Genomic DNA, 19,517 nt, shown 5'->3' with positions numbered 1-19,517 from the left:
ATTTTGACAATGTCCACATATAATTGAAATCATTTATTTTTTAAATAACATATTAAAGATCATCTCTATAAAAAAAATCAAATTAATCGAAAATCGTTTGATTATATAACTGTTGTCAATTAAATAGAAAAATAGATGATTTTCAATTAAAGAGTGATTTTTTTACCAAATCGTTGATTTTTTATATTTAATTGACAACAGTTATATAACCAAACGATTTTCGATTGAATTAATTTTTAGTAGAGAAGATTTATAATAGATGATCTAAAAAGTGAATGATTCCAATTATGCGCCGATATTGTCGAAATTCAAATTTGAGGGGGGTGAGGTCACCTTGAGGTACCCAGTATTGTTCTTTGTCAATTGTGATCATTTAGAAGCCACAATTGGAAAAGGCTTGCAAAGTTGTGGAAATGGGCTTGGAGTGGAGTGGTATAGGCCCTATTGGGACGGAAAAGGTGATACTAATGGGCTTCTACGCCATTTAGAAGCCCAATATATATTACAAGACCGCAAAACCAAATGTGCAATCATCTTGTAGAATTAAGACTCAGGGTTTTCAGAGGGTTTAAGGTTTTGTGCTCTCCTTCTCCCTAACGTTCTATTCTGATCTAAATCCGCGTTTGTTGGTTTCTCATGATTACCCGCCAACTGAATTTCAAAACCCTCCAACGAATACCCAAGCAACGCTGTAGAAGTTACTGCAACTTACTTCCATTCAAACATGACCACCACCAGTTCGATCAAAATCCCCAACCAAATGCTGCCTCAGTTAACCACTCTATGCTCAACTACATGCACAGAAACCTTCCACTTCGAGCACTCAACATCTTCGGTAAGCAACTTCAACTATGTTTGCTTCAAAACATTGATGAAGTTACCACTACCCTTGCTGTCAAGGCTTGTCAAGGGGACCTCAAACCCGGATGCCAAATTCACGGGTTCGCAGTTTCTTCTGGGTTTGTTTCGTATGTTACAGTTTCAAATTCATTGATGAGTATGTACTCTAAAGCTGGACAATTTGATAGTGCCTTGTGTATCTTTGAGAGCATGTGTTATGCTGATACAGTTTCTTGGAATACTATTCTTTCGGGGTATCGAACAAGTGAGGGTGCCTTGAATTTTGCTCTTAGGATGAATTCAAATGGGGTTGTTTTTGATCCGGTGACTTATACTACGGTCCTTGCTTTTTGTGTGGACAATGAAGATTTTCTAGTTGGATTACAATTGCATTCTCTCATATTTAAATCTGGTTTGGATTGTGAAGTATTTGTTGGGAATGCACTTATAAGTATGTATTCGAGGCAGAGACATTTAATAGATGCCAGAAGTGTGTTTGATGAAATGCCAAATAGGGATCTGGTTTCATGGAATGCAATGCTATCAGGTTACTCTCAAGAGGGAAATCATGGGCTTGAAGCGATTTTGGTCTTTATTGAAATGGTGAGAGAAGGGATGGAGCTTGATCATGTCTCATTTACAGGTGCAGTTTCAGCTTGCGGTCACGAAAATAATTTAGAACTTGGGAGACAGATGCATGGCTTGACAGTAAAATCAGGATATGGCAGTCATGTTTCAGTTGGTAATGTATTGATCTCGACATATTCAAAGTGTGAGGTTATTGAAGATGCAAAATTGGTCTTTAAGTTCATGAATGATCGCAATGTAGTGTCTTGGACTACTATGATTTCTTTAGACGAAGAAGATGCCATTTCTCTATTTAATCAGATGAGATTGGATGGAGTATATCCAAATGATGTTACATTTGTTGGCCTAATCCATGCTATATCAGTTAGGAAGCTGGTGGAAGAAGGCCAAATGATTCATGGGTTTTGCATAAAGACTGGGTTTTTGTCAAAACATAATGTTTGCAATAGCTTTATCACCATGTATGCCAAGTTTGAGTCCATGCATGACTCCATCAAAGTTTTTGAGGAGTTGAACTACAGAGAAATCATATCTTGGAATGCTTTGATCTCTGGGTATGCTCAGAACAGGATGTGTCAGGATGCTCTGAAGACATTTTTGTTGGCAATTATGGATTCCAAGCCAAACAATTACACATTTGGTAGTGTCTTGAGTGCAATTGGTGATGCTCAGGATATTTCTCTGAAATACGGCCAACGATGCCACTCTTTTATGATAAAACTTGGATTGGTCACTGACCCAATTATTGCGGGTGCTCTCCTTGACATGTATGCAAAACGAGGAAGCATTTGCGAGTCCCAAAGAGTTTTCAGTGAAACACCCCATAAAAGTCAATTTGCTTGGACTGCAATAATATCTGCATATGCTGGGCATGGAGACTATGACTCAGTGATAGAATTGTTCAATGAGATGGTGAGACAAGGTGTAAAACCTGATTCAATTACATTTCTTTCTGTACTAACTGCATGCAGCAGAAATGGAATGGTTGAGATGGGCCAACAACTCTTTCACTCAATGGTCAAGGACTACCAGATTGAACCATCTCCTCAACATTATTCTAGTATGGTGGACATGTTGGGCAGGGCAGGAAAATTGGAGGAAGCAGAGGAATTGATGGGTGAGATCCCAGGACAGCCTGGGTTTTCTTTGTTGCAAAGCCTGCTTGGGGCTTGCAGGATACATGGGAATGTGGAGATGGCTGAGAGAGTAGCTGACGCTTCGATGGGAATGGAGCCGAAGGAATCAGGTGCTTATGTGTTGATGTCCAACTTGTATGCTGAGAAAGGGGAATGGGAAATGGTTGCAAAAATAAGGAAAGGGATGAGAGATAATAGAGTGAAAAAGGAAGTGGGGTTTAGTTGGGTGGATACTGGTGATGCTGGCGGTTCCTTGTATCTTCATCGGTTTTCTTCCGGTGATACGTCCCACCCACAGTCTGGGGAGATATGTAGAATGGTAAAATGCCTAGGATTAGAAATGAAATTTTTGAGAGAGAACTTGTGTGATGTAAACTCACTGAAAATGGACACCTTTGAATCTGTACATGTAACGTAAGCATTCAAAAGTAATTCATTATTTTGTACTCTATTTATGACTTGGAGCCAAAATCCCACAAAAAGAAAGATGTGATTCATTTTAATTTTTAAGGCAACATATATAATCATATATAACATTTACAAGAAATATCGTGTGGGGAACTTTATAGGAAAAGACAACAGTTTCAACATCCTAAAGTCCAAAGCAAAATGAAAAAACAAAAATCGTGGTCGGCAGGATTCGAACCTGCGCGGGCAAAGCCCACATGATTTCTAGTCATGCCCGATAACCACTCCGGCACGACCACTTGATGTTGATTACATTGCACGTTTCTTTATATATAGGATTAGATTTCTGGTCAGATTATGCACACAACACCGACTTCAGAAAAAAAAGAAAAAAACATGATAAACAACTTATAATTGATAAAAAGCAAAACTTATAACCAATAAACTGTTCGCCAAAATGTTCCACTGAGGACTACTCGTCAGTCCCTCACTAGCCCTTCTATTGTGTTAAATTGAGTGCCAATACTCATTAGCAATGTCAACTGTAATAAGGAAGCTGCCACAAAAGCCTAACAAGTGCGAGAGAAAGCCATTGGTGAGGAATATAATCGAACTCATTAAGTTCATGCTGCCAGAGCCTAGTTACTTCACTGTTTCAAAGGTTGTTGAGAGCATTGCTGCATCTTCATGCAGATATGGATGTTTTTAGTGAGAGGGTTTTGTATTGTGATTAATTGCTATATTTAGGGGCTTTCGTAAAATCTTCTCTGTAATCACACACCCAGTTTTGCACATTTTTGTTTTATAGTTTTATAGAACAATAGACACCTAACTCAATCCAATCCGACCTAAAGACCTAAAGTACGTCAAGCTGAACTCGGACAATATCGCTACGCTCAGAGTCATGCCCTTAATTCTTAATTGGGCTATACAAAGCAAACAAACAAAACCAATCACAAACCTGGCAGAGAAGTTTACTATAACGTATCCCAACCATCATGAATCAAATTAGCTGCAAGCACTGGTTGCCGTATTATGAAATAACAGATGCAAATGCCAAATGTGATATTTTTATCCAGACTTCAAAAAAGACATCAATTCATCAAAGTATCTATGGCGCGCTACTCAAGATCTCAAAACATAACCAAGCAGTAAAGCACTCACATAATGCAAGTTGTTACATTAGTTTATACTTTATAGCAACACTGATCTTGACTTGATAAAAATATATTTTAGAGTCAGCTGCTCAAACTCGCAGTTCATAGAAAACTTTTAACACAAGTCAACATTAAAACTTCTACCCTACAGTCCATAGCACAACAACTCCCATCAGTCCAAGCCTCTGAAGGAGACCACTACAGTCCGAGAGGCCCATCACACCGAATATGCAATCCAAGATGGTTTAGATAAGGAGCTTCTCAATAGCATCCTGCAATTCACACATAAAATAATCAGAATGCAGGGCCAAATCCAACAAGAAGAAAACACAAAACATAAAATGTAGATAAAACTAGAAGGAGGAGTACCTTGAGCTGTTGTATTTGTGATTTTAATTGACTTCCCTCATTTGTTGTCACAGAAGCAGCAATGACAGGTCTTGTGACACCACATGCACGGCCAAGTGCTTGCTTCGACGGGACAAATACATAGGGCACATTCTGCCAAAGTCAAATAGAATGGTTTAAGATTCTATAACATTAATTACCATACAGGAGTCACTATGAGAATTTCCACACTAGAGAAGGGTTTCAAAGTTTGAGTATGAACTTAAGCAAACAAATACTATGAAAAATTTTAACTCACATCCTTGACATGAAAGTGAATTACAGCTGGGCAAGGTTTTTCATGTTCAAAACCAGTAAGATCTGTGCTTATTGAAAAGCATCTAGTAGCATATATCAGCAGACATGTTGCCTAAGGAATAGAACTTCATTGGAAAATACCATACATCACATAAGAAAATAAAAGTTTCAGTGGACCAGGACTCATTTGGCTGCCACCAAATGAAAAGGTAATAATGTTTCAATTTTATCAGTGCACGTGGCAGACATCCATAGTTTGTTACATACTTGCTTCCATAGTACAAAATCGGAAGTAAATGCCAAATGAACAGGCATGCAATAAACCGCTAGGTCCCCATCTCCATGCATGAGAAAATTCAATAAAAACGAATTTGTTCCATATACAGTTCCTCATCATAGGTGCTAAAAGAAACCTAAAATTGAAATTGCACAATATATCTTTATTTTATATATCATGCAACATCACAACTGAGAAATATGCAGTCATTAATTTACAAATATGTTCAGCACCATGAAGACAGCACTGACTCCGAGGGGAAAAATGAAATGGAATATGCGGTCCAGAATTTGAAATAGGCCAACAAAAATAGGTGCATCCATGTCTAGTCATAGACCACGATCATACCCACCAGGGATATGTAACTAATGGGTCCGGTTTGAGTTCATTACACAACCCATCTAACACAAACACAAATATTCAATCAATCAATCACAACAAAAGGGTATTAATTCTCACTTAACTTCTGCTCATTGAACATAAACACTTTATCAATTACAGTATATAACTCTAAAAACCAATCATCCATGAAAAAACCCATGTCGCATATCAAATAAAAGACGCTTCAAACAAAAGCAAAATTCAATGCAATAGAAATATTAAGGGACTGAGAGAAGAGTACCTTGTCTTCAGCCAACAGGGGAAGATGAAGGAGGATCTCAAGGGGCTCAGTGTCCGCAGCCATGACCACGAACTCAGAAATACCCCTGTTCAGGGTCTTGGTGGCTGAAAAATCCCATAAAAAAAACTTTAAAATTTATACAATCATATTAATTAATACAAATAAGAGAAAATAAGGCTAAAAACAGAAGCAGACAACCATCTAATTGAGGATTTAGCATACCTTCATTAGCGCCCTTTTTAAGCTGCTTGTAGTTAGCAGCTTGCTGAACCAGGTCCAGTATTGTGATTGAGAGCTGCGCATCGGCCAACGGGTACGCCTTCGGGTTCACTGTCTCTCCAGTCTGCAATTGCAATCACATACAAACAGATAAAACATATCACAAACGCAATCAAACAAAACACTGTTAGTAAAATACATAACGAAGAGGTAGAGATTACCATTATGTAGTCGATTCGTGGAAGATGAGACTATGAGAGGCTAGGGTTTTGTTGCTAATCAGATTAGGGTTTAAGAAGAAGCATAGTTCGTCGACTGCGGGATATTTATAGTGGACTTTCATGGGCCGAGATCGTTGTCCCCGACGGTTAATCACTTGGGTTGTTCCCGCCTGTTTTTTAGAAGTTGGGCTGAGCTTTTTGTTTGATTTTCATATATTTAGTCTCGGGCCGGCCCATATAGGTTTTGATATATATATATTTTTTTTTTCTGAAGAGGGAGTTTATGGCTCAAAGACATACAAACTTAAAAAAATTTTGCCCTAAATTTCACTTTTATCCTATATAAAAAAATTAAGGACTCAAGGTCTCCACCAAAAAATGCTAGTTGAAGTTGACTTTTGTTGGACTGCTGTGCTCCAAATTATTACCGATGCCAGATTATAAGAATCAAACTCTCATTTTCTTTGTCAAGAGGGAAATCATGCATGATCATGATACTTTAGCACATAAGTAATGAGTTGGATTGCGCTCTAATACCATTTATAACGACACAGGTCTTTATCCAAAAGTGTTTGTTAAAGTTTGACTTTTTGACTCATAGACTTTGGTTAAGTACTCTATATATCTTTAATATATCACCCTATATAAAATTTCGAGTATCTCATTAAATAGAAGATGTAGCAATATTTTTGCGAGTATCACATTAAATGTCTTTGCCAAGCTAAGTAACAATGCTACCATTTCACTTGTTCATATTTTGATTCTTAATCCTTATTAATTTAGGATGATAAAAACAAATCTCGTTTATTTATTTTTCGATAGGTAAAAACAAAACAAAAGTTGGTCAATTATTGATTATTCTTAGATCCCCTCCGGTCAAAATCAAAATTTATCAAACATAAACCGCGTAGTCCCATTTTGTTTTTCCTCCCGGTCCACCCAAAGTCCAAATTCTAATTCTGCGACCACACCACAGAGCAGCATTCACAACCCGTAGGTCTTCATTGATCACTCAAGGAATGGGATGGTTCGGGGAGACCTTGGACTCCATCAAGTCCATTAAGATCAGACAAGCTCTCTGCCAAGCCGTCAGTCTCGGTCCGTACGATCCCCGAACACATACATTTCACTGCACAAAAGTTTCTATTTGTTTTTCAAATTCATGCACAAGGAAAAATTGCACATTACTTATTTGCTTTATGGCTCAGGCTTGATTGTCACGTCGGCACTGATAATATGGAAAGGGTTGATGTGTATAACTCGGAGTGAATCGCCTGTGGTGGTAGTGCTCTCTGAAAGCATGGAACCTGGCTTTGCAAGGGTGAGTCTGTCAGTGCCTTTGTAAAATTCGATCTTCATATTACACAAGAATTATACCCCAAGAGTTCTTTTTGTGTTAAGGTCCTTTTATTATTGTCCAAAAGAGTCACTCAAAAGCATATTTCCAGCAGAAAACAAAATTGAAGGGCCTTCATTTAAGTTTGGTATGTAGACTATGCACTGTACTTGGTCTAAACAATTACTGTGTTTAAGTATTTCAATTCGTTGAAAATGCTGTATACAAGATTCTATCAAATGGGTTGTAAATGAATGTACTATTATAGTGGTTTTTACATAGAGATTCAGGTTCTAGGGCCTAGGAGAGATGCTGAATTGCTGGTTACTTTCTTTGGATGAGATTCAGTATTCTTGTGAATGGTCCTTGTTGCCAATTGGTGCATCTCTTCCTTTAAAAGGGGTAGGTCTTGTGTCCACCTCATGTAAGAGGAGATGTTTGAGGAGAAGGCTATCCCCTGTTGTGCAGCCCACTAGCACCTTAGTTATATGACTACCTATCAATATGTTATTTTAAACCACTTTACTGTGTTATCACTTGCAGTTATACCAGTTATGCCACATTATTTTAGATAGTAAAGTGCTTCACTGTTACACAGATTCATCTTTGTTTTGCCTTTAAGTTTTGGTATCTCATTTTACCATTAAATATGCAGAAACATATGTGCTTTATTTTCTTCTTATTCATTTGTTTGTTGACAAGACATGACCTTCAAATCTCTTTCAGGGTGACATTTTGTTCCTACATATGAGCGAGGATCCTATTCGTGCTGGAGAAATTGTGGTGTTTAATGTGGATGTATGTTCCATGTTTTTTTTTTCTTCTATTCCTCCCATAGTTCATTCATTTTAATTTGTTCTTCTTGTTTAATCCATTTCTATGAAAGTCATTTAGTATGTTTCGGCTTTTATCATAAGTGTATTATTATTTTTTCTGTTCACTGGAACTTATGGACAAAGCTTTAGATGAAAAACTCTTACTCAAGAGGTTGTGGCCCTCTTGGTTCATCAGTAGAGTAAATGTTTTGACAGAGAAGATATGGCACCCGGGCAATATCTTGGCTATGAAATTCAGTTTCTCAGTTTTGTGTTGCTTTGCATATCCAATGTCAATGATAATTTAGAAGTACCTTTTGGGTCATGCTACTGGCCTATGTATGTATTTTATTGTGTTTGTACCTCTGCTAATACATCTTTTGCTTTTTTCTAGGGACGTGATATACCAATTGTTCATAGAGTAATTAAGGTAAGAATCAATGAGTTACCTTTTTCTCTTCTTTTTCCAATATCATTCAATGAACATCTATTTCCATTAATTACAGACAACCAATGGTTTACCTATTTTCCAAATATTCCCATTTATCAGTCTATTTTCACTTTTATATCTAAATGAAGCTAACCATCTGAGCAAAAGGGTGTCCCCTGTGTGACATCGTGTCACCTCCCCACATCTTGGTTTATATTTTATTTAATGTTAATGATCATTTTCTGGTAGGTTCATGAGCGGAAAGATACTGGAGAGGTTTATATCCTCACAAAAGGTACTCCCTTTTTTATCTAGATAGATAGATTAGACCATTTTAATCGTTGTGTTCCTGTCAATTGTTCCCAACAAATTCTTTGCACTTCAATCATTCTTATATATAAAGAAAGAAAGAAAGTGAAAGAAAAAAAGTCTTGAAGCCATTACATGATGGCATACTAACACCTGACTATGTTATATTTATATGTTTCAATATTTTAGGTTTCTTTGATCTTTTGGTAATGTATGTTTATAGTAACTGTAGCCTTGGTTTACTATTTCGTAGGAGACAATAACCGTGATGATGACAGGACACTGTATGCTCCGGGCCAGCGTTGGTTGCAACGACACCATATCATGGGGAGAGCTGCTGGGTATTTTTTATTTTGTTTTATTTTTGTTTATGACCTCTTAGGTAAAGATTTGATAGGAAGATGTTTAAGTATGTTAAACTGTGAAATAATAATATTATCGAGACATGATCTTGTTAAACTATCAGAATTGGTTATGTATGTTTTAAACATTTGATGCACCTAACATCATATACAGACTAATCTAGGGCTGGTTTACCATAGTTGATTCTACATGCATTTCATAATATTGAAGTTATCTAGTCAAATGGGTTCATGAATGTTAAAATTAATTGCTACTATGAAGGTTGAGTTGTAACTGAAGTTATAAATCTGTGATGGTTCTGTTTATCCTTGAAACAGAGGTTTCAACAAAAGAAGAATGTGGCCATTTTCTGTCATGGATTCACATCTAAATATGTACTTGTCAATATATATGTATTGTGTACTTACATACAGACTAAAGGAGTGCTTTTCCATTTCTATCTGCATTGTGTTTTATTTATATTACGCTTCTCTGCAGGTTTTTGCCTTATGTTGGTTGGGTGACAATTATCATGACAGAAAAGCCTATAATTAAGGTAAGGTATGCTTTTATTTGAATTTAGAATATCTTCCCATGTGTATATCCTTCATATCCTTAAGTTGAAGGCATTCTTTCAAATTTGCTTCTAATCATGCATTCCTCAGTTACAAATAAAAGAGGGCTTTCTTCTATGTGTAACACGGAGGCCCTTAGGTCTCCTATGAATCTCAAAGGAGGAGAATAAAAACAATCGAAATTCTTGAAGAGTTTTTGCTCCCAAAAATATGCCCATCTACATCCTACAAGCTTAGAATTTAATGAAATTAACATTGCTTCTTTAATAGAAGCTTGTCTCATATTAACTTCTTGTGTATGTTCTTGCAGTACATTCTCATAGGGGCGCTGGGATTGCTGGTCATAACCTCGAAGGATTAGGGATACAAGTGTAGAGGCATGGCCACATAAATTTCAGGAGTTCTATTAGATAATTTAAATCTTTACCTTCTGCCATATTGTGGGGCATCATTATCAATAAATCTTACTTTTTCTCCCCTTTTCTTTAATTGCACAAAGTTGTTTTGTTTTGTCAAAAATCTGAAAATTGTATACAGCCTTTGTCACATAATCCGTTGATCAAATAGCTGTTAACATTACATAGTGGTAAATGGTGATTATATCTGTTTTAATGTAAAGGCCATTAAAGAAATTATGACTGAACAAAGACTATATGGAGGCCAAGTAGAAAATTAGAGGACATTTTAACAAGGTTGTGATCAATCTCTAATGGCTCAATCAACTAGTTCATTCTTAAGGCACAAGGAATGAAGATGAGCTACCAGAACATACTATTCTTCGTCTAGCACAACACAAATCACATGAGGAATAACCATCTCACCATGCAAAACCACCTCCAAACATAATGCCGCTGATAAAGAAAACAGACAAGCTTCACTCATGTAACATAAATTGAAATACAGAAACTATTTTTCTTGTCTTCATAAAAATCATAACCATGCATGTCTAGTCCACAACTTTCTATGTGGACTTCACAAATGGATGCTTGTGAATGAATCATTTCCACCATGATTAAACTATATGTTACTGTCAGTGTGACAAACTATCTTGGTACATATACCCCCACACGATAAATTGTAAAGTTTTTCCAAAGAGTATGTATTGAACATGATATGTAACAGTAACAATACCGTAACTTACATACTAGCTAATTGCATCCATGATTATGCATACGCAGCAAGCATCAGTTAAATCATAGACAATTTTACAAAAATTCATTGTGCATATATAAGACTAAAGAATAGAGAATAGAGAATGTGTGCAGGCTGCAGACACTGTCAAGTTTTAATAAGTAGAACTCCAAAATTTGCAGCTATTATCTCTCATCTCTTGTGCCCCGTGCATCATCTGCAACAAGAATACTGAAAGACTCGCACCAAACGAGCAATCTGCAAAAGAGAAGAAAAGATGCAAACCACATCATTAGAATTTCAAACCACCATTATACTTTAAAAAAAAAAAAAAGGAACATTGCGTCAACACAAACACCACAGCCCCAAGAACATGATAACACTAAATTATTTTGGTAAAGTATTATCATTTATGCTCATCTTATACCCTTTATACGGTAACACTCAGTAAATTTCAAATTAGCTCCACTCTATTAATGTTTACTGACCAACTTCTTCCCTATTTTCAAATTGGACTGGACTAGCCCTAACTCAACTTTTTTCCTTCAATATGAGAAGAGCTATCATTGTTGTTTCAAAATTCTATAGCTGAAACCATAGAAAAGCAAACAAGTAGTGCCATCAAACTAGCAAACAAATCCTTGTTGTCAAGCACGTACATCGCCCAAAGAAGAGTGGAAAAAAGAAAAAGGGTGCTGCAATGAGTCAAAATACTAGAATTGATCAGAACTCCACCATGCATACGCTGATTCAACCTTTCAAAACATTTATTATCATCTCTCAAGAATTCAGACATGTTCATAACGATCTAGCATGCATACCACTTCTTTCAAGTGATGAATTCGCAAGTGCAGTATGGTTCTAAGTTATTCTAGTAAGGGAAAATATCTACAATAACCCATAACAAGAGCCAGGGGATAAACACATATAGATCAATAACTAATCACACATAGAACACTAACTTGAGCAAATTAACAATGATGAACATATGTCTGGGAAAAGGAACAAACCCAAAAAGAGAGAAAAAAAAAAGTAATATCTGGTGAATTTATCCATTGGGTATTTGAATGCTTATAATGAGTCAAGAGAAAAAAGCATAGCATCACTTCTTGCACAGTTCCTCACTAAATTTCTCTAGTATAGACATAATTTTGCATCATCTAGAACAAAATATAGCAAGGATAGGACCTTCAGTTCAAGAAGTTAAGCTGCCGACTGAGCCGCCGACTCAAACCGCTGCAACATCTCACAATGTGGTGTTTCACGAACAAATCCCCACTGGCGGCGCTGCAGCTCCAGCCGACAATTCTCTGAAAGAATACGGAAATATTCTTTCTCAATCCCTTGTTCTAGCGTGACGCGTTCTGAGCTACCTGACGGGAAATCTTGCTCAAACTTGGTTGACTTAACATAAAAATTAACACCCTTTTCTGTGGTAAAGCGGTATTCATAGGGATAGGACCTCTGAAGGGCATAGATTGGGTCCGAAGATGGCATAAAGTTCAGAAGCAGAATAAGCAACACAGGCAGCAACTGAATTAGAGTCCGAATATTGAACCCACCAGAGCCATGATCAACAGGTCTCGGTCCCATTCCAGTGCCAAAACTGAATCCACGAAACTGGGTTGCCGGAGCCATTCCTCCAAAGAAGAAATTCCTAAAGATCTCCTCTGCATCAACATCGTTATCATAAAAACCATTAAATCCATGTGCCCCGTGGTGGCTCGAAGCACGCCTCTCGTAAACAGGTTCATCCGAGCCAGAAACATCATATTTCCTCCTACTCTCTGCATTGCTAAGACACTGAAATGCCTTCGATACCGCCTTAAAGGACTCCTCAGCACCCGGTGCTTTGTTCTTATCGGGATGAACCTTCAAAGACAGCTTCCTATAAGCCTTTCGAACATCTTCAACAGTGCAACTCTTCTCTACCCCCAAAATGTCATAGTAATCCTTCTTCTTCTTAAGTTGCCTCACAATCGCAATCTGCTCCTCCGTATACACCGCAGCCGGTGATGTCGTAGAGGACGATGAAGACCCAGTTGCCGGAACCCTACGGCGAACCGAGGGTTGATCGGACGGCTTAGCTGAAGGCGACCCAGATGGCCCATTGGCGGACCCACCAGCATCTGAAGCCGACTGAGGATCGGACTCTTTCTCAATCGACGATAATAGATCGTCGATGGGTAGTGTCGGATCGAGACGGCGAGCTTTACTTAGGAATTTGAGGGCACGGGTTCGATTCCCAGCTTCAAAAGCTTCTTTCCCAATTTTGAAGCATTTCAAAGCATCGTCTTTGTTTCCATCCATCTCAAACTTCTCAGACGACAAAACCAAACAATCCCCACTAAACAAAATCCAAGAGAACTAGGCCAATAAAAAAAAGGAAAAAAGATTGGGTTTTACCAACACGAACCCCATCAAAGAAATTTCAATGTTTGAATCGGAAATTGAATTTATTTGACTAGAGAAATGAAATTGAGACAATTTTGGGAAATTGAACTTACAAAGGAGATGGATCTGAAGGAGATGAGTTCTGGGGATTGATTGATTACTGATTCTTGTAGATTTTGATCGAATTAGGGTTTCATGGTTTGGGAGAGTTTCGAACCAATAAGGAAATGGTTTGGGAAAATTTGAGGCACAGTCCGATACGGTGGGGTTGATTGGTGGAAGGCAGGAAACGAAATTCTTCGTTGTATAGTCTGGTAATTTCCAGTATTAAGGACGTGTTTGGGTGACCGCGTTTGAAAAGTCGTTACTTTTTAATTTCCCCAAAGCCCTATGACCCAAAAATTAAGGCCCAGCAAATATTTGAACTGAACTTTAATGTCCGTGGCCCATTAGGCCCAATACATAAACCCTATGATGCTGCTCGCTGTCTTCTTCTTTCTTCTTTAGCTTTCAAGTGGCGAACTGCATAACCAAAGAGGTCGCAGTAATGGAGACCCCCGTAACTACAGAGGCCGCAGGAATGGAGACCCAGAAGCAGTTTCAAGTCGACCTCGGTAATCTCATGGCCTTCGACCCTCATCACAACTTCTCCTCCATCCCCTCCTCCAGGTTTGTTTTTAAAAAAAAAAAAAATTTATTTTATGTATTTTTGTTTTTAAGTTCTTGGCTTCTTGCATACTAGTCGGTTTGTGACTTTTAGCTTCTGAGAGCATTTTGTTGTTGTTTGGGTTTCGGAATAAATGGTTACTGAATTGAAATTTTAATATTTTTGAAGTTTAATCTCCAACTATATACTGTTTACTCGATTCTTTGTTAGTTAATTCAATTTCTGATCATGTACAAATGTTCTGGTATTGGGTTTGGGTTTCAGTTTGTATTTTACCCTAATTTATGTTGGAAATGATAGATCTTTATTTAGTTCTTCAATCTGCTTTTTAAATGGTTTGTTCTGTGAGTGATTTTTCTTATTTTATTTTTATGTGTTTCATTAATTTTAGGGGGGAATTAGTGAAAGAGTGTCTAACAAAAGCTACTGAGTTAGTTCAAGCTATTGCGGATAATATTTTCAACTTACCTTCAACTGAAGACATAGATGGTCCCCTTGTGAAGTTGCCTCCTCCAGCAACTAGATTGCCCAGAGAGAAGCATGTAAGTCATTTGTCTCAGTTTATGATGTTCCAACACTTGTTTGTCTTTCACACACACACTCAGAGACTTCTGACATTTGACTGAATAACCAATACCCTTAATATTGTACTTGGCTGCACATGAAAAGATCCCTTGTTAGTTGTTTCGAAGAGGAGAAATTAACTACATATTTGCATTGGATTGTAAATACATATATAGTGCTTCATTATCTGTCACTTGAAAATAAGTGGATTAATAGTTCAAGGTAATTGCTTCTTAAATTAGCAAGGGAATGGAAGTAATTGCAGCTGGTTTTTTTTTTTTTTTTTTTTTTTTTCTGTAACTGAGTTTATGAGTTGCTATTTTTTTTTAGCATAAAAACTTGACTGCCAATTGCATATTCTTTTGTTTTCTACAGCTGCCAAAGCCTAAACCTCCAACAAAATGGGAATCCTTCGCCAAAGCGAAAGGTTAGTCACTACTGTATGACAGTTGGATGAATGAAACTGTTTTCTATTTTCCTTTCATTTTTTTTCCTCTTTCCCCACTGAAGGCTCTGTATGAGGTTGGGTATATGTGGGCTTTTGGACCTTGAGATCATTAAATTGGCCCAATTTAAGATTTTGCATTGGATTCTGATATCTCAAAGCTGAACTTTATGTGTTTTTAATATTGTTTTGAGATTTCTTACAGGTATCAATAAGCGTAAAAAAGACAAGATTGCATATGATGAGCCGACTCAGTCTTGGAAACGTCGCTTTGGCTATGATCGTGCAAATGATGAGAATAATGTACCTATCATTGAGGCAAAGATGACTGATGGTAATGAATTCAAACCCTTGATGGTTTCAGAAGAGTCATCATTTCCTTTTAGCATTGTTTTGAATAACAATATTGAAGATAGTACATCTTGTAATTTTTAAAACCACTGATTATTTTAGAAGCACTGAAATGCTATATTCTGTCAATATGACCTGAAATTGATCTCCATGGTCTTTGTTGTCACTTTTTGCAGTGCCAGGGGAGGATCCTTTTGCTAAAAGACGAGAAGATAAAAAGAAACGAGTTGAAAAGCAAGACAGAAATAGGTTGCAGAACTTGAAGCAAGCTGCAAAAGTTGGTGCTTTGCCAAGGTTTTGCTCTTTTACTTCTCTGTGGTATTCAAAGTATAGATAGTTCATTATTGGTTAAACTAGTAAACCAGCTGGCTGCATAGACATCCAATTTGGTCATCTGTTCTATGAGATCCAGAAATTTTTAATAAGCTGCCATTAATAATGGAAGTTCACACTTTGGGCGCTTTTGAGTTATCTTATTATGCTTCTCTTGCATTGCAACTTAAGCTTAAGCAAACCCTTTATGCAGCCATGTCCAACTAGCTGCTACAGCGTTGCCCATAACAGGAACCCATGCTGCACCCAGGAAGGTTACTAAAGATGAACTGGGGAATGTAGCTGGAATAGCATCAACTGCAACAGCCAGTGGTGGAAAATTTGACAAGAAAGTTCCAGGGGAAAAGCCTGCTAAACATAAAGGAAAGTTTCGCAAGGTATGCATTCTCATTCTAGCATTGCACAATTAATCGTTGCACATCATGATAAAATCTCAAGTACTTTACCCCCTTTTTTCTGGGTTTTGCATTCAGTTTTTACCAGTTGTAGAAGGAAAAGGGAAACGCTCGCAAGAGCAGGAGCAAACAGACAAAGTTTTGAACAAGCTAATCTCTAAGAATTCCCATGAGATATTCAATGTTGATAAGGTTCAATTTTCTCTCAGTTGGCAATGGTTTCTTTGGCAACTTTTTAGTCGATTTGAGTTCCACTTATTAACTGAATATTTTTTGTGACACAGGCTGTTAACATGTATAATGTTAAGAAAGAGAAGAAACGAAATAACAGACAGGACAGAAAGGAGAAGTCTCCAGCAACCTCAAGCAAGTTGAAACCGAAGAAGAACCTTCAGAAGAAGCCATTAAAGAAGGGATCTTCAAAGAAAGGCAAGGGAAAATGAAATTATTATCAGCGATGACAAGCTGGTTGAGTTTTGTAGTAGGTTCTTCAAGTTTAATTATTTGGAATCCAACGGTTTTTATGTAAGACTGCTTAATTTAATTTTCAGGAGAAAAGTATTCTCTATCTCTCTCATAATTTCTCGGCCTTGGAGATATTGATTTCCAAGTTCATGAAACATGTCCACGTGTAGTTTAATGAGTCTTCTAAGCAAAACTTTATCCCATGCTACTTGTGTCCCAAAACAACTCCCGATCAAGTATCAATTTTATCTGAATCTCTCGACGACCAAGTATAAATTTTATAGAAACCAAAAAAAAAAAAGTTTCAATTATATCTGAATCTCTTGGCCTTAAAAGTGTCAAAAAGTACGCATAGTGACAGAATTATGAAATCACTTATCTACCCAGACCAAATGTATAATTCGTCTGATAGCAAGTTAGGTTCAAATCATATTAAAGAAAAAAAAACAATGAGTAATGTTAGAGTGATTATATACCACATAAAAAATGGAGTGATCATGTTTCTTTTTTTCTCAACACAAAAATCAAAACTTCGAAGTTTAAACCCATTTATTCCCACTTTGCCAAAAGAGTCAAATAGAATCGACTGTCCTTGTGTTGGCAACAAGACACCTGTTTCTCATACCCACAAAGAAACAGGGACCAAACCAATGCAGAAGGCGTAATACTCAAGACTATACCATCCTTCTATACTCTGCCTTTGTTGTTGTTTGTTCTTCATGCTGCATGCAGACCATTTGACAATCTCTATATATCATTATATCGAATATCTCATATAGATGGATTATGCTCTCTCATTTCACTAAAGATACCTCCTTTTTCCACGTTTGTTGATACCCACTAAGCCAACCAACCTTTTTCTGCTTAAATTTCATCTTTAATTGTTTCTATAAGCAAAAGGGTTCTTACAACATTGGAAGCTTGAAGAAGATATCACAGTTTCAAGCTTTGGATTAATGGGTAGAAGAAGATTGGAGGGTAGAAGCTTGCAAGGCATTCACCATGCGAATAAAGATGTTGTATTCTCTTGTTCTGGCAGTAGTACTTCTCAAACTGGTGGATTATTTGCAAGCGTTGGTCAAGTGGCAAGAGGATTTAGTATTTCACCAAGTCCTCAGAATCCTAGAGACGATGGCACAAAGCTTCTGAGCTCCACATACATGAAATATGTGCAAATTCCGGATTCGGGTTTACGGGTTGGTGGGGTTGATGAATTGGTGAAAGCAAAGGTATTGGAGGTTGGAGAAGAAGAGGTGGTGAAGAGGAAGAACAAAAGGGGTGGTTTGAAATTGAAAATTAAGATTGAAAATGCATCACTAAGAAGGTTTCTCAGTGGGGCAATAGCAGGTGTTGTGTCAAGGACTGCGGTTGCACCAATAGAGACAATAAAGACCCATTTGATGGTGGGGAGCTGTGGCCACTCCACCACTGAAGTATTTCAATCTATCATGAAAACTGATGGGTGGCAAGGTTTATTTAGGGGTACTTTGGTTAATGTCATCCGAGTTGCCCCAAGCAAGGGTATTGAGGTATTCAAGAATACTGTGTTTTACATTTGAATTTTGATATTTGACTATATATTCTCGTTGGTCTCTGATTGATTGAATCACTTGCATAAAATTTTGCTGGAAGACTTGTTTGAACCATGTTTCACTCGGTATGGATGCATCTTCTTAGTTCACTGAGCATATGAAAACAATTGTATTACATTAAAGAATGTTTTCAGCACTGCCTTCTTGCATATCTAAGTACTTCATTGTTATAAACTACACTATTTTGGCATTCAATCTTTTCATTTTGTTTTGATTCATTATATTAACATGCCCTTTAATGTTTGCTGATGGAACCTGTGTGCAGTTATTTGCTTATGATACGGTTAAGAAGCACTTGACTCGACCTGGGGAAGAGCTGAAAATCCCTATTCCTGCTTCATCAATTGCAGGGGCTGTTGCTGGGTTTAGCTCAACCTTGTGTACATACCCTCTGGAGTTGTTAAAAACAAGATTAACTGTTCAGGTAAACTCAGATCCTAAAAAAGGATCATTGAACTTATTGGCTTGTTTTCTTTGCCTTGGTTCTCAGTCTCAGATTTTATTTGCCTTGGTTCTCAGATTTTATTTGATTGCAGAGAGGAGTGTACAAGAACTTTTTGGATGCATTTTCTAGAATTGTCCAAGAGGAAGGACCTGCAGAGCTATACAGAGGCCTCACCCCAAGTTTGATTGGAGTAATCCCATATGCGGCCACCAATTATTTTGCTTATGATGCACTGTCAAAAGCTTACAAGAAAGCTTTCAAAAAGAAGGAAATTGGAAATATAATGACTCTCTTGATTGGGTCAGCAGCTGCTTCAATTTCAAGCAGTGCAACTTTCCCACTTGAGGTGGCTCGAAAGCACATGCAGGCTGGGGCTCTCAATGGGAGACAGTACAAGCACATACTTGATGCTCTTGCTACTATACTTGCGAATGAAGGGCTTCCTGGTCTGTACAGAGGGTTGGGACCAAGCTGCATGAAATTGGTCCCTGCTGCTGGGATATCCTTCATGTGCTACGAGGCATGCAAGAAGATGCTGACCGAGGAGGAGCAAATCTAACTCACTGTAAGAGGCAGAGTTTGCAATGATTCGTTTAAAAAGTTGACAGTTTTTAGTTCTTACAGTTTCTTGGAAGAGGTACATTTATGTATAGTTATAGTGTTGGCTCACTATAATGCATTTTTCAACTACGAACACAAACTATAAAATTTTCCATGTAAATGAAAGAACAATAATGTTTAATTAATACTTGGCTGCAGTTGATTCATTTCCTTCTGGTATCATTTTAATTATCAAATTCAACAAATTTGGGAAT

The 19,517-nt window shown here is 37.4% G+C and overlaps 5 protein-coding genes, 1 non-coding gene and 1 pseudogene across 8 annotated transcripts; 4 read left to right on the top strand and 3 right to left on the bottom strand.

Moving 5' to 3' along the window:
• Positions 1–568: 568 nt before the first annotated feature.
• Positions 569–2,982, top strand: LOC147285595 (Pentatricopeptide repeat (PPR) superfamily protein). Its single transcript, XM_086245807.1, has one exon. It carries the CDS (start codon positions 637–639, stop codon positions 2,980–2,982), a length of 2,346 nt encoding a protein of 781 aa, XP_086101933.1. The 5' UTR covers positions 569–636.
• Positions 2,983–3,189: 207 nt separating this feature from the next.
• TRNAS-AGA (transfer RNA serine (anticodon AGA)) lies at positions 3,190–3,271 on the bottom strand. The gene has a single exon. It is a non-coding gene; the product is annotated as a tRNA-Ser (tRNA).
• Positions 3,272–4,103: 832 nt separating this feature from the next.
• Positions 4,104–6,234, bottom strand: LOC147285593 (uncharacterized). The gene is made up of 5 exons (XM_086244152.1): positions 6,114–6,234; positions 5,896–6,016; positions 5,674–5,777; positions 4,499–4,630; positions 4,104–4,401 (listed from the first exon to the last, which is right to left on the bottom strand). The coding sequence occupies exons 1-5, from the start codon at positions 6,114–6,116 to the stop codon at positions 4,375–4,377; spliced, it is 387 nt and encodes a 128-aa protein (XP_086100278.1). The 5' UTR covers positions 6,117–6,234; the 3' UTR covers positions 4,104–4,374.
• An 824-nt stretch (positions 6,235–7,058) lies between these two features.
• Positions 7,059–10,388, top strand: LOC147285592 (uncharacterized). Its single transcript, XM_086243591.1, has 8 exons — positions 7,059–7,211; positions 7,322–7,434; positions 8,176–8,247; positions 8,659–8,694; positions 8,944–8,989; positions 9,257–9,344; positions 9,844–9,901; positions 10,231–10,388. Exons 1-8 carry the CDS (start codon positions 7,133–7,135, stop codon positions 10,279–10,281), a joined length of 543 nt encoding a protein of 180 aa, XP_086099717.1. The 5' UTR covers positions 7,059–7,132; the 3' UTR covers positions 10,282–10,388.
• A 387-nt stretch (positions 10,389–10,775) lies between these two features.
• On the bottom strand, positions 10,776–13,725 carry LOC147285591 (chaperone protein dnaJ 49 pseudogene; annotated as a pseudogene). Of its 2 annotated transcripts, XR_015122532.1 has the most exons (3): positions 13,559–13,720; positions 12,240–13,418; positions 10,776–11,309 (listed from the first exon to the last, which is right to left on the bottom strand). The product of XR_015122532.1 is annotated as a chaperone protein dnaJ 49 pseudogene, transcript variant X2 (transcript). The 2 variants fall into 2 exon arrangements; XR_015122531.1 differs by having other exon boundaries at positions 12,240–13,725.
• Positions 13,726–13,949: 224 nt separating this feature from the next.
• Positions 13,950–16,777, top strand: LOC147285590 (ribosome biogenesis regulatory protein (RRS1) family protein). The gene is made up of 8 exons (XM_086244759.1): positions 13,950–14,114; positions 14,504–14,654; positions 15,052–15,103; positions 15,327–15,455; positions 15,649–15,766; positions 15,999–16,182; positions 16,279–16,392; positions 16,485–16,777. The coding sequence occupies exons 1-8, from the start codon at positions 13,993–13,995 to the stop codon at positions 16,641–16,643; spliced, it is 1,029 nt and encodes a 342-aa protein (XP_086100885.1). The 5' UTR covers positions 13,950–13,992; the 3' UTR covers positions 16,644–16,777.
• Positions 16,778–17,164: 387 nt separating this feature from the next.
• Positions 17,165–19,469, top strand: LOC147285589 (adenine nucleotide transporter BT1, chloroplastic/mitochondrial-like). The gene is made up of 3 exons (XM_086243099.1): positions 17,165–18,194; positions 18,523–18,681; positions 18,794–19,469. Exons 1-3 carry the CDS (start codon positions 17,622–17,624, stop codon positions 19,259–19,261), a joined length of 1,200 nt encoding a protein of 399 aa, XP_086099225.1. The 5' UTR covers positions 17,165–17,621; the 3' UTR covers positions 19,262–19,469.
• The last annotated feature ends 48 nt before the right edge of the window (positions 19,470–19,517 follow it).

This window comes from Dryas octopetala, chromosome 5 (genome assembly GCF_963921425.1).
Source record: "Dryas octopetala chromosome 5, drDryOcto1.1, whole genome shotgun sequence".
NCBI classification, from domain to species: Eukaryota; Viridiplantae; Streptophyta; class Magnoliopsida; order Rosales; family Rosaceae; genus Dryas; species Dryas octopetala.
The sequence above is the reverse complement of the archived record's forward strand: the minus strand, read 5'-3'. Positions and strand labels throughout refer to the sequence as shown.